Source organism: Orussus abietinus, unplaced genomic scaffold (genome assembly GCF_000612105.2).
Source record: "Orussus abietinus isolate OABI.00-Male unplaced genomic scaffold, Oabi_2.0 scaffold74, whole genome shotgun sequence".
In the NCBI taxonomy this organism is placed as follows: domain Eukaryota; kingdom Metazoa; phylum Arthropoda; class Insecta; order Hymenoptera; family Orussidae; genus Orussus; species Orussus abietinus.
The window spans coordinates 956-13,590 of NW_019395987.1; the positions used below are offsets into that span (position 1 = coordinate 956).

The following is a 12,635-nucleotide window of genomic DNA, read 5'->3' on the forward strand; positions in this document are numbered from 1 at the left end:
TACTCGTCGAGTGTAGCGCCGAACGCACACATACTCAACGTCTCGACCCGTGTTTAACGCTTGACTGGTTGGGACGCGCGAAGGTTTCTAGGATCGATCGCACTAACACAGATTCGTTGCATGAGAGTTCCGTACGCGACACCGACGTGGCCGCAAAGCTCCGCATCACGTCGACTTCGAGGCAACAATGTACTTAATAGTAGTGGATAAGTAGATAAAGTCAAAAGGAGCGTCACGAGTGATCTTCTCTTACCATCAAAAGCGAGCAGTGTCGGTAAGCGTAGGTAAGCCACCACGGTCAACTGCCGCATGGTATTACCATCACGAGTACGTGAGCCGCCAACGGTGACTGGTAGATGGTACCGCCATCGCGAGTGCGCGAGCTCCTATCTGAAATTCGTTGCGCCGCCCTTGGGGGCAAAAAACGGTGAAAGCTAACGTATGAAACCAGAGGGCAGCACAGGATGCGATCGCACGATCCTGCCCGTGAGCAATCTCCCAACTCATCTCTGGCCCCTACTAGAAATTCGTTCCGTCGCCCGTGGTGGCAAAAAACGGTGAAAGCTAACGAACGAAACCAGAGGGCAGCACAGGATGCGATCACACGATCCTGCCCGTGAGCAATCTCCCAACTCATCTCTGCTAACGTACGAATCCAGAGGGCAGCACAGGATGCGGTCGCACGATCCTGCCCGTGAGCAGTCTCCCAACTCATGTCTGCACGACCCTGCCCGTGAGCAATCTGTAACTGTCTGCAACTCATCTCTTGTGCAAGAAGTGTAGCCCGCGAATTTGACGGCAAATTTCAAAATTGAAAATACCAACAAACAGGAAAATACCAAATTTATGCTAACATCTCAACGTAATGTAAATAGAAGTAATTATTAGCGCACCTTCTTCATGTATAGAACGATTTAGCGTTTTAATTTGGTATATAATGTTTGAAAAAATGTACAGTAATTATGTATTACTACGTAACCGCGGTTAGAATGAACTAAACTATAATTTTTGTAGTTAAATTGTTTTTCATTCTATTGCAATAATATTCCTTAATAATAATATATTAACACGGGCGGTATTATACAATTGGAAATTGTGCAGCTGGAATAACTTTTTTCATCGAGATGGAAAGATAAGATGGAAAAGTAATTTGGACGTAAAAGCGTCATGGGAGGAAAGAAACGCTACATTTGGATTTCTCGAAAAGGAGCTCGATCCAACCGCGGTTGCCTACTGTTGAAATTTGAGTTCCCACCGGATGTAAGCTTCCGTTTGGAGCGACAACGTGACACGGATTAAAAAAGGAAATTATACGTAATAAAGGATTGTGAAATTTATTGTGCTTCGTGATGGAAGTATTGAAGCTCAAGCATGATTATTTTTAGCTTTTTTATTTTTTATTGCTATAATACAATTTGATTGTTGTGTAAAATCTGTCGAAATATACTAGAAGTACCTATGCTTATTATTAAAGAGTAAAAATGCGGAAGCATAGCACTGTAGAACAGAACAACAACCCTATGGAGAATGTTAGATTATCTTTATTATTACATCTGTTTAAAAGACATAACTTAGTTATAAAAATGTTGGGGAATGAGGATGTTGTAAGATCAAACGTACTCTTAGCTCGCTTACCAAATAGTTAATACTAATAAAACTCAGTACTTTTTACAAGTTACAAGGAATAACAAGTTCTATTGTAGTAAATAGAGTGGTCTAACTTAATAATTATAACCGTAGGCTATTCTTAGAGCGTAACCACTTTTAACACAGAGGGAGATGGTGCACCGAGAACGGTTACCTAAAAGTTTTGTAAGGACGGGTATTCTTTCTCGTCCATCCAGCCTTTTGTTATACGTACATGACATACGTATCCATTGATACACGCATTTATCACGATAAGTGCAAATCGATTTTCTCGAATACAGAACGCAGGAAGAGTTCCATCAATTGATATGTCTGAAATTAATTACAGTACTATTCTCACTGATCAATGTAGGGTGCTCAGTACGTTTTAACAAAAGAACCCAGACAATTTGGAAATTCAAGAAAGTATGTATTATACTTAATGGCCATTTTCCTCGGTGTTCAACAGATTTTTGGAAATAACGTCAAATAAAAATTTCATAATCTGTTAGGTCCATGAAAAAAAGATTCAACCGTTCATTATTTAAGCTATTCCCTAAGACGTATAATAATTTACAATATATTCGAGCATAAATGGATCGGTATATTTTTCTATAATGGAATCTCTCATATTTAAATTGTATATCAAATTTCTAAATCGTCCGTGCATTCTCTTGCGACATACGCCGTCAAGTGTCATGTAAAGTCAATCTCGTTGCGTATGATTTAATCCAGCGTGGCGCGATAACAATTTCCAGATTCTTACTTTTGGCACACCATACGACTAATATTAAACATCTGCAACCGTGAAACAATTCAAACTCTTATTCGCAACGTCATTAGTTGATCTAAACAAACAATTTAAATGCACCCCCTGCTTCATAAATAGATATCGAATCTCTACATACGAGAACGGAATGTACAGGCTCGATACCGCGTCGGATCTGGATAAGTGAAAATGAAGAGTTCCGTCGCACCATTGCGTGACTCGGTATTGCACCAAGAGGCAGAAGAAGAGAGCGGAGAAGAGAGAGAGAAAAAAAGGAGTATTTTCACGGAGTAACGGAAATAAATCCACGTAAATAAGTATGGGGAGGGGGATTGTCGATATAACGATCGAGGAAACGAGATTACCGTGTGCATGCCATCTTGCGCGAATAGCAGGAGCAACGCTGTTACCGGCTAACTAAAGTGGTACAAAAATATGTAAAAACAGTTTGTACAAAAATCGAGAGAAGGATATAATTATAAAAGTACTCTACAGAGTATAAGGTAAGTAGGATAAAGGAGTATTTACAATATCAAGGGAACTAAAGTTGTCTCGATGTCAAGTCCGCGTACAACATGCGGCCGCGACTCGATTTCGGATCGTTTCTAAGAGGCCGCTTAAGAGACGATCGCGAGAGTGCACTGGAATTTCGTAGGGTGGAGGATTTCGCGTCCTCCGAGCGATACGCCCGAGACGAGGCGTTGACGTCGACTGTACGCGTCGCCAAGGACTTTGGGTAGACGTGGCTTCGGAGAATCGTTTCCTTTCTCGCCGGCGCGTACTTAATTTAAGGGAACTAGTTCTCGCAAAGATTAACGTAGTAAATTCTATCCTAGATGGTTAGTCAGGGCGAAGGAGAAGTAGGAAATGGTAGAGAAATAAAATGGTAGGAGGGGAGCGCGAACAAGGAACGAAGGGATGAAAACGAGCGTATGGAATGTCTGCGTATGGAACGTGGGCTCGCGCCGGAAGAGCAACGAAGGAATTCCCGATGCCGCGCCGACCGGTCTACCTCGTCTCTCGCGTATCTCTAAATCCTACGCCTAATTCGGGCTAATTATATTATCCTAACCGCTAGTCGTAAAGGCCATTTGGAAACGCTGCGTTCAGCGAAACGCACGATTTAGCAATTTACCTACGATGCGTCTTACCTAGGCAATAATCGAAGGCACGGTATTCGTCCGGTCCGTCCGCCGCGCGCTCCGGGTCAGGAGGACGGCCGGAGGCTCGCCGAGAGTTGCGACTCCCGGTGAGCGTCCGACCCGGTCCCGCCATTCGGTAGTACGGTGCGCGGAGTAACTCGCCGTTCCGCTCGGAGACGCGCCATCCCTCTATGTATGACTATGCCGTGCGCGCGTACATATTAAATAGAATATTAACACGTATATCGTAGCGCTAGACAATCGTCGGCGTCGTCGCGCGGAGTACGTATCCCCTAGTATGCACGCTGGTCCACTGAATTTATGTACAATCCCTATTGTAGTAGCAAGGTCTCGTTCCTTAATTATTGTCCGTCGGGTCTTCACTCTGGCAAGTCGAAGGCACCTTGATATTGAGCTGAGCCATTCGCGGTACGATATATCTATATATAGAAACTCATCGATATAAAAAATATATGTACGTATAGATAGCTACGTTTTAACTTTTTATCCTTGCGTTCGCTCGGCTTCGTCGGAGGCACGGTGCGGCTATTACACGAGGACGAAGCGAAAGCGCGCTCCTCGTAGGGCCCGGGGTCCGAACACGGACGCGGAGGTGCAACGGACGCAGGCGTTCCACGCGGGACGCGGTTGACTCGCCTCGAGCGAGCCCGCGACCCGTCCCCGCCCTCCCCCTCGCGGTCGCAGCTTCGCCGCGGGGTCGCTACCCGGACGCTACGCCGGCAACCCGCTCGAGCTCGCGAGAGGCCGGGTCCGTTGACGCGGAGAGACGGAGAGAGGGGCTGCCCGCGGGAGCTCTCATCATATGTAGATCGCCTCGGAGCCTTTGTTGCTTTGGTGCGCGGCGCCGGAAACGTAAGCGTTCGGCGACGCCATGCACTCCGACCAGTCGCTGTTCGAGTGCGGCGAGCTGGATGACCAGTGCCCGGGGCTGTCCGGCGAGGGCGTTGGAAAGCTTTCAGGGGCCTGCATCAGGTGCTGCGGCGTCACGTCGGGCCCCGAGTGGTGCGACGGCGGCGTCAAGTACTGATAGTACTGCTGGGGCTGTTGTTGCTGCTGCTGCGTACTCTGCTGCTGTTGCTGCTGCTGCTGCTGCTGTTGCTGCTGTTGTTGTTGTTGTTGCTGCTGCTGCTGCTGCTGTTGAATCTGCTGCTGCGTCTGCTGCATTTGCTGCTGCTGCTGTTGTTGTTGCTGTTGTTGCTGCTGCTGTTGTTGAGGCGGCGGCGGCGGCCCGGCAGAGTAGGGTAGGTTATCGAAGTCGAATCCAACCGGCGGCATGCTGCCGTGCTTTTGATGCGTCGCCTGCCGCATCGCCGCGATGTGCGTGGGAGAGGTCGGGAGCGAAGGCCTGCTCTTGGCTGGGGAAGGCGAGCCCATGTAGCTCGCCTGCGGCGACAGGGTCATGTTGGACTGCACTGAGTGCGGGGGCGACTGGTTGCTGTAGGGAGGCGACAGGGTGTTCACCATACCCTGACTCTGTCGCTGGTGGGAAGCGATCAGCTGGTCGTGAAAATTAGGCAGGCCGTAGTTGGTCGTAAAGGTGTCCAGGCCCAGCTGCTGCAGGCCCTGTATGGATTGGCCCTTTATGCAGTCCTCGTAGGGCGGCGGTTGCTTGGCAGTGGCCGTGTGTCCGACCAGGGGCAGGGCGTTGCTGTAAAGGCTGGCGCTGTCGTAAGGGCTCGGCAAGTTCCCCTCGGCTCCCTCCGCTCCCTGAGGGATTTCCTGGTTTGGGGGCTGAGCTCCTCGTTTGGTCGGCGGCTTTTTCACCGAGGGTTTTCGCCTGACCGCGACGGCGCCCTCGGACTCCGGGCTGTTGGGGTTCCCCGCGGTCGCGGCCTTTGGACGCTTCTTCGACTTGGGCTGCTTCGGAGCCGAGCCGATCACCGTCGGGTGGGTGATTAGCTGAGGGTGGTTCGGCGATCCTGAAGCATCGAAGGGATTCGCGCGCGTTAGCGATACTGAGTTTGGGAAGGGAAACGGCTCGAAGGCAAATTGTCCCTTCGTCGGTCGCTTACCCATCAGAGTACCGTTCGGGATCACGGAGACCATCTGCGGGGATCTCGGTACGTGCTCGTCGAGAAGCCGCACGATGTCGTGGTGGAGCCGCTCGCTGGCCACGTCGCGAGGCAGGCGGTCCATGTGGTCGGTTATCTCCCGGTTGGCGAAGGTGTCGAGCAGGGCCTTGCACGCTTCGAAACTGCCCTCCCTGGCAGCCAGGAACAGCGGCGTCTCGTCCTTGTCGTCCTGCGCGTCGCGATTCGCTCCGTGGACCAACAGGATGTTCACCGCATCGACGTTGTTCACCGCGGAGGCCCAGTGAAGGGCGGTCTTGCCGCTGTTATCCGCGGCGTTGATGTCTGCGTCGGCGTTTATCAGATCTTCGACCATGCCTTCGGTGGCCAGCCGTGCAGCCAGAATTAGAGGCGTGGTCCCGTCGTGCATGCGAGCGTTCAAGTTGGTAGCGCGATTCCGCAGGAGGATCTGAAACACTCCCATGGCGTCGGCGGCGACGGCCGAGTGCAGCGGCGTCCTTCCCGTATTATCTTGCGAGTTTGCGTCCGCCCCGGCATCCAGAAGCCGTTTGGCGGCGTCGGCCCTGGCATACCTGGCGGCTAGATGCAGCGAGGTCTCGCCGCTTTTGTCGGTAGTGGCGTTTAAATCGGCACCTTGAGCCACGAGATCCGCTATGACGGCGGCGGTCCCGTCGCTCTCGTCCTCCTCTTCTCCGGTGTCGAGTCCCCCTCCGCGAACCGCCGCCACCATCAGGGGAGTCATGCCGCAGGGTCCTCTGGCGTCGACGTCTTGACCGTGCTCTAGGCTGGGTGGGGTCAGAACCCCGGCATCCGGCCTTCCTCGGATCTCAGCCGCGTCTAAGTGCTGTTGAGTCCACATCCTGGGCTCGGTTTCCTCGTAATCGGTGATGGCGGTGTGATCGCTCGCGTATCCTGGTTCGATCGCTCGCATGCGCTTCGATGGCGGAAGATCGGATTCGTCGTCCGACCATTGTTGAGCACGGCCATTGCCCACGTCCATGTCCATACAATTGACGGACGGCTGCTTGTTCAGATTCCTCATCTCCTGGCCATCGGGTCCGCGTCTTCTGGATCTTCGCCTCTGACCGCTTCCGCTGTTGGTCCTTAGGAACCCTTCGGGGAACCATGTTACTCCTGCAGCACGTTTTCTCTGAGCCGTTACCAGAACACCGACCAAGAGACCACCAAGAATGACGATAATGACTCCGATGAAGACGTATTTATAGTTCGTCGGTGTATCCGGATAATCCGGTCTCTGGGTCCCGATTACACCTCGCACCTGCTCGATAGGGAAGTTCCTCGAAAGGGAATGCTTAGAGGCAGTCGCGGCTAGGTATTCGGCAGCTTCGTTTGCTGAAGGGAAGCAAACTGCGCCCTGAGTGTCCGTGCACTTTCTGTTGTCGATTTCCAGATACGCTATGATACCGCTTTGGTTGTCGGTGTATATGGTAGTCGGTCTTCCAAAAATGCTAGTTTCTAGTCCAGGTTCTCTTTCTCTTTTCCAGGGATATATCATGTCGTGACCGAGCTCGTCTTGCTTGACTCGAAGAGTCGTCCTCAGTTCATGGCCAATGTCTCGCAAGAAGGCCACCTTGTTCATACGGAACGTTTGCATGTCCATTCTGACCACCACGGAAATTACCCCCTCCGCTAAGGAAGGTGGTTCGTTCTTTGGTCGGCAATCCAATCCATCCCAGTTGCATTCCTCGTTGTTACATCCGTAATCGCAATAGCCGTTAGCGTAGTGCTTCCGGCAGTAAGCATCGTAAACGGGGCTGTAAAAATAAAAAGTACGCAATTAGTTGAAACCTAAAACGGACTAACAGAGATCCTATGATTTTTATTCGATTATGAAGAAACGATATACTTACTTGCAGGGCAGAAGCTTTTTCTCGCAATCTCTCCCGTCGAAGAGACATTGCGCATTGTTGCAGACTTCGTCGCAGATATCATTCATAAAGACATCCCAGCAATTGATCGGCGCGGTGCAATTACGCCATGGATTGATTCCCAAGGAGCAGTCGTTTCCATCGAAGTTGCAGGCAAACCGATTGCACTCTTCGTCGCAGTGATGGTTTCCGGATTTCTCTTCGCAGCGATTTTCTATACATTTTTTCTTCTCTCGCTCAAAATTCAAGTCGTAAGCGTTCATGGTCTTGGGATTATTGGAGTTCGGTCTTCCAAAGACTCCTCCTCTGTAGTTGGGGTCGTAGATCTCACAATTTTTTCCTGTCCACCTTGGTGGACAGTAACACGCGTAGTCGCCGATAAGGTTTTCGCATATAGCCTCCGATTGCTGACAAGGATTACTGGCGCATTCGTCCCTGGCGTCGATCTCGCAATGAGTACCAGTGGTTCCAGGTGGGCAGTGACACCTGTATCCCACGTCGCTATCGGTGATCCTGCAGGATCCGCCATTGAGGCAAGGTTCCGTGTCGCAATAAGAACCGGCGAACTCGCAATTATTTCCATAGTAATCGTTTGGACATATACAGGTGTGACCTGCTTGACGAGCGGTGCAGACTCCGCCATTCTGGCAAGGTGAACTGTCACAGAAGTTCACTTTAACCTCGCAATGACGACCCATGTATCCTGGTTTGCAGTTACAATGGTAATTGTTGACGAGCTGCACGCAGTCCTGAGTTCCGGGCGTGGAACAAGGATTCGAAAGACATTCGTTGATATCGCCCTCGCAACGTGGACCGACAAAACCTGGAGGACACCTACACTCGAATCCGCCAACTTTATCGGTGCACGTTCCGTTATTGTGACACGCTCCGATAACGCAGTCGTCCACGTTGATCTCGCAAATAATTCCCAGTGTACCAGGTGGGCAGGAACAGCTGAAGTTGTTTATCAGATCGTGACAAGTGCCACCGTTCTGGCAGGGATTTGGACGGCAGTCGTCGACGTTGAGTTCGCAATTCTGTCCCTGGAAGCCTTTCGTGCATTGGCATTGATACGAGCCCACGAGGTCCTTACACGTTGCTCCGTTTTGACACGGGGCGGAGTCGCACTCGTCGATCTCCTCCTGGCAGTAGGAACCCGTATAACCTTCCGTACAGTGGCATCGATGACTATTGCCTATGTCCTCACAGGTTCCATTGTTGCACAAGGTAATCTCGGGCACACCTTTCCTAATAGCGGCGTCCTTACACGAAACCATCTCAACGTCGCAGACCTTGCCGGTCCAGCCAGGCGAACAATTGCAGTGATACTTGTTCTTGTGTTGTACGCAGGTAGCCTGGTTCTCGCAGGGGTTGTCTTCGCACCAGTTGACATACTTGTCGCAACGCTTCCCGGTGTAACCGTAAGGGCAGTGGCACGTGTAATACTGAATATGATCGTGACAAGTAGCGCCGTTCAAACAGGGTGAACTGTCGCACTCGTTTATCCTGTACTGACAATTCGATCCAGTGTACCCCGGCGGACAGACACAGGTATAGTTATTGATCCCGTCGATGCATTTCCCGCCGTTCATACAACTGCTATCCGTACAATCTTCATCGTTGGTCTGGCAGTTGATCCCCGAGAAGCCGAGTTGACATTGGCACGTGTAGGAGTTGACGTATTCCTTGCAAATTGCGTCGTTCTGGCAGGGTGCCGAGCGGCACTCGTCCACGTCGATCTCGCAGTGCTTTCCGTTGAATCCGTCGACGCAGAGGCAGGTGTAGTCTCCGATGCCGTCCAAACACGTGCCACCATTTTGACATGGAACTGTACAAAATAAATTTACCCATCACATCCATCCTTCCTACATTACGGCGCGCTAACTAATACGATCAATGCATTTTACTTACACGAAGCACAGTCGTCGGTGTTAACGATGCAGTCGCGTCCCTCGTATCCCTTTGCGCAGACGCAATGGTACGATCCGTTGGTATTTCTGCAGGTTGCCCCGTTTCTGCACGGCGAAGTCATCACGCATTCGTCCACATCCTCGTCGCAGAGTCTTCCGGTGTAGCCAACGGTGCAGGTGCACGCGAAGTCCAAGAAATTGGACGACGGGGAGCACTTCGCTCCGTGGAGGCACCTTTATCGAATAAAATTTCAAAGTTAACTCCACCGTTCCACATAAATCACGACGCGCCTTCGTTTACATCGCAAGCACTGCGATCACTTAGCGCTATTTAAGCTATTCAGAATATTTGTAGCGGTCTAGGTCCTTGAATTACCATCTCATGGGGCTAATTTGTAATTATATACGTACTTATTTGGCGAGCAAGGGTCAAGTTTATCCTCGCAGTTCCTTCCGGTGTGGGGTAGCTCGCAGACACACTTGTAGTCGTTGACGAGGTCGATGCAAGAGCCGCCGTTTTGGCAAGGATTGTCGGCGCAGTCGTCGATGTTGGTCTCGCAATTGGTGCCGGCGTACCCTGCCAGGCACTTGCAGCTGTACCCGTTGAGACGGTCGTTGCAAATCCCGCCATGTTGGCACGGATTGGAGCCGCACTCGTCGATGTCGGCTTCGCACCTCTTGCCGCCATACCCTGGTTGGCAGTGGCAGATGAACTGGTTAACCCCGTCCTCGCAGGTTCCTCCGTGGGTGCAGGGATTACTGGCGCACTCGTCCACGTCGCTCAGACACCTTGCGTCGTAATAACCACGTGGACACTCGCACTTGAAGCCATTTATCAAGTCGATGCAGCGACCACCATTGGCGCAAGGATTGCTAGCGCACTCGTTAATGTCGGTCTCGCAATGCTGCCCAGTAAATCCTGGCTCGCATTCGCAGGAATACCTAAACGATACAAGAAGGTGTAAAAAAAACTTTGCCCAAAAAGAGCCAGAATGGAGTTGAACAAATTTCATGAAATGGTTCACTTCCAAAGGTGAGTTTATACGATTATACGTACACTGTAAAAAAAAAATGCTTCTCCGCCAGTACCACCGATACTTGTCATCTTTCGATTAAATTTGTTTAAAAATAAACTCATGTAAACGATCATAAAATTAAAAACTCGTGTAAAAAATTTCCAAACAATGCGTACCAAATAACTTTCGAACATGAAATTTATAATTTTTCTACGAAATCTCACAAAATTACGACACGGTGTCATAAAATTGTAAATTTACTTGGAATTATATAATAAATGTATACTAATTCACTGTTGAAACGTCAAATTTATAATTTTACTGCAACCTTATGTACTAAAAGTGTATGAATTTTAATTTTTAATAACAGTGTACCTGTTAATGCCGTCGATGCATCTGGCTCCGTTTCTGCAAGGATTGCTGTAGCACTCGTTGACGTTGACCTCGCAGTTGACTCCCGAGGTGCCAGGTCGACAGATGCACTGGTACCCGTTGACCTTGTCCTCGCATCTACCTCCAAACTGGCAGGGATTGCTCTCGCACTCGTCGATCTGTGTTTGACAGAGGAGCCCCGTGAAGCCCGGGAAGCAGTTGCAGGTGAAAGAATTCTCGCCGTCTATACAAGTGCCGCTGTGGCAAGGATTCGATTGGCAGTCATTGATGTTGGTTTCACAGGAGGCCCCGGTAAATCCCGGCGGACAGTCGCAGGTATACTTCGCGATGCTGTCTTGGCAGGTCCCACCGTTTTTGCACGGTGAGGAAGCACAGTCATCGATGTTGATCTGACAGTGAGAACCGGCGAAACCGTCGGCGCAGGTGCATTTGAAGGTGTTTATGAGATCGGTGCACTCGCCGTTGTTCAGGCATGGTTTCGCCGCGCATTCGTCTATGTCGATTTCGCACTGGGTGCCCGTAAAACCTGGAAAACGTGATAAAAGTAATTAACTAGATATCTTACAATCGTAGAAAATAATCTTCAAGGTCAGATCGAATTTTAAAATAATTTTAGTATGACACCATCGAATGTGGTTGACCCGAGTTAAATTATATCGGTTAGAAAAATTTGACGTTTGTCATGGTTTGAATCAGCTAGGGAGGTATTGTCGGTAAAGCTCAAATAAGTAGTACCAATTAACGGTATTGCATTCACAGGTGGAACGGATAGGGAGGTTTTGTGCGTACAGGTGAGATAATTAGTATCAATTAACAGTATTTCATCGAGTCGAAAAGCAATAGTGGGTCGATCGGGACGGCATGGACCAATTCGTCGAGGTTCGATCAGCTGGTTTTTGCCTGGCGATGGCACCGTACGAAGTGATACGCGATGCCAGCTAATAATCGTCCAATTATCGACGATCATTAAAGGTACAGGCAGATGTTGATTGCTTCGCAGAAAGGATGCTGGCCAGGAAGCCATCATATGAAACCGCCAAGCTCGGTGCAAGAAACTCGGCGACTCGCTGGACACCCGGCTTCGAATACCTCTCTTTCCACCAGGACGAGAAGCCATCAACTTTAGTGCCTTAATCCTGATGATTAAATCACCAAAATCTTTTGTGGACAAAATACTCAAGGAAAAAGATCAAGACGGAAATTCGTAACGACATTCATAATGTATCCTTGAAAATATTAATTTTGTTATTTTTCCGCGATAGTGCATCGTAATAATTATATTCAGCAGAGAACTTTGTCACCGATGACATATCATGTACCGATCATTTAAAAAGACAATAATTTCACGGCTCGAAGATGACGTCGAAGTGCCTTCGCCGTTGCAGCTGCCGCCGAGTTAGGTCCGTCTATCGGCGACGAGGAACATCCCCGAGCATCGTACCTGGAAGGCTTTATGATGGGAGTCATCCGGGCGAATTGCGTCGGCAATGTGTCTCTCCCGGGAAGGCCCGAGGCGATCTCGGTAATTGTCTCCCTCGGGATTCTTCCCGCTCCCCCCGGGGATTCCTTGATGACACGCGGTATGGGCAAAGTCAAGAAGGTACGACGCCAGGGCACGCAACGGCATCGCGGCCATTCTTCGAGGGATGCGCGCAGCTGGCGCAATTAAATAGCATCGGGATATGTCGGCTCGTGGGCCCAAGAGGAGGCTGTGCGTCGAAGAAGAGGTACATCTCTTCGGGGAACGGCCGGTGAAAAATGGCGGTAATGACCGAAAGGGCCGATTGACTGAACACAGGTGCTGCTATTTGATTGCATCCTTGCGCTTGCCTGCCGATG

General features: G+C 50.0%; 1 protein-coding gene across 2 annotated transcripts in view; it reads right to left on the reverse strand.

Moving 5' to 3' along the window:
- Positions 1-1,375: 1,375 nt before the first annotated feature.
- LOC105703866 (neurogenic locus Notch protein) overlaps positions 1,376-12,635 on the reverse strand; it is a 232,227-nt gene continuing 220,967 nt past the window's right edge. For both annotated transcript variants that reach the window (XM_012432601.2, XM_012432609.2), the window contains 6 exons: positions 10,779-11,322; positions 9,799-10,329; positions 9,389-9,621; positions 7,460-9,305; positions 5,571-7,363; positions 1,376-5,477 (listed from right to left, as the gene is read on the reverse strand). In XM_012432601.2, coding sequence (XP_012288024.1) covers positions 4,357-5,477; positions 5,571-7,363; positions 7,460-9,305; positions 9,389-9,621; positions 9,799-10,329; positions 10,779-11,322 — 6,068 coding nt within the window. In that variant the 3' untranslated portion in view covers positions 1,376-4,356. The remainder of the gene's footprint in view (positions 5,478-5,570; positions 7,364-7,459; positions 9,306-9,388; positions 9,622-9,798; positions 10,330-10,778; positions 11,323-12,635) is intronic.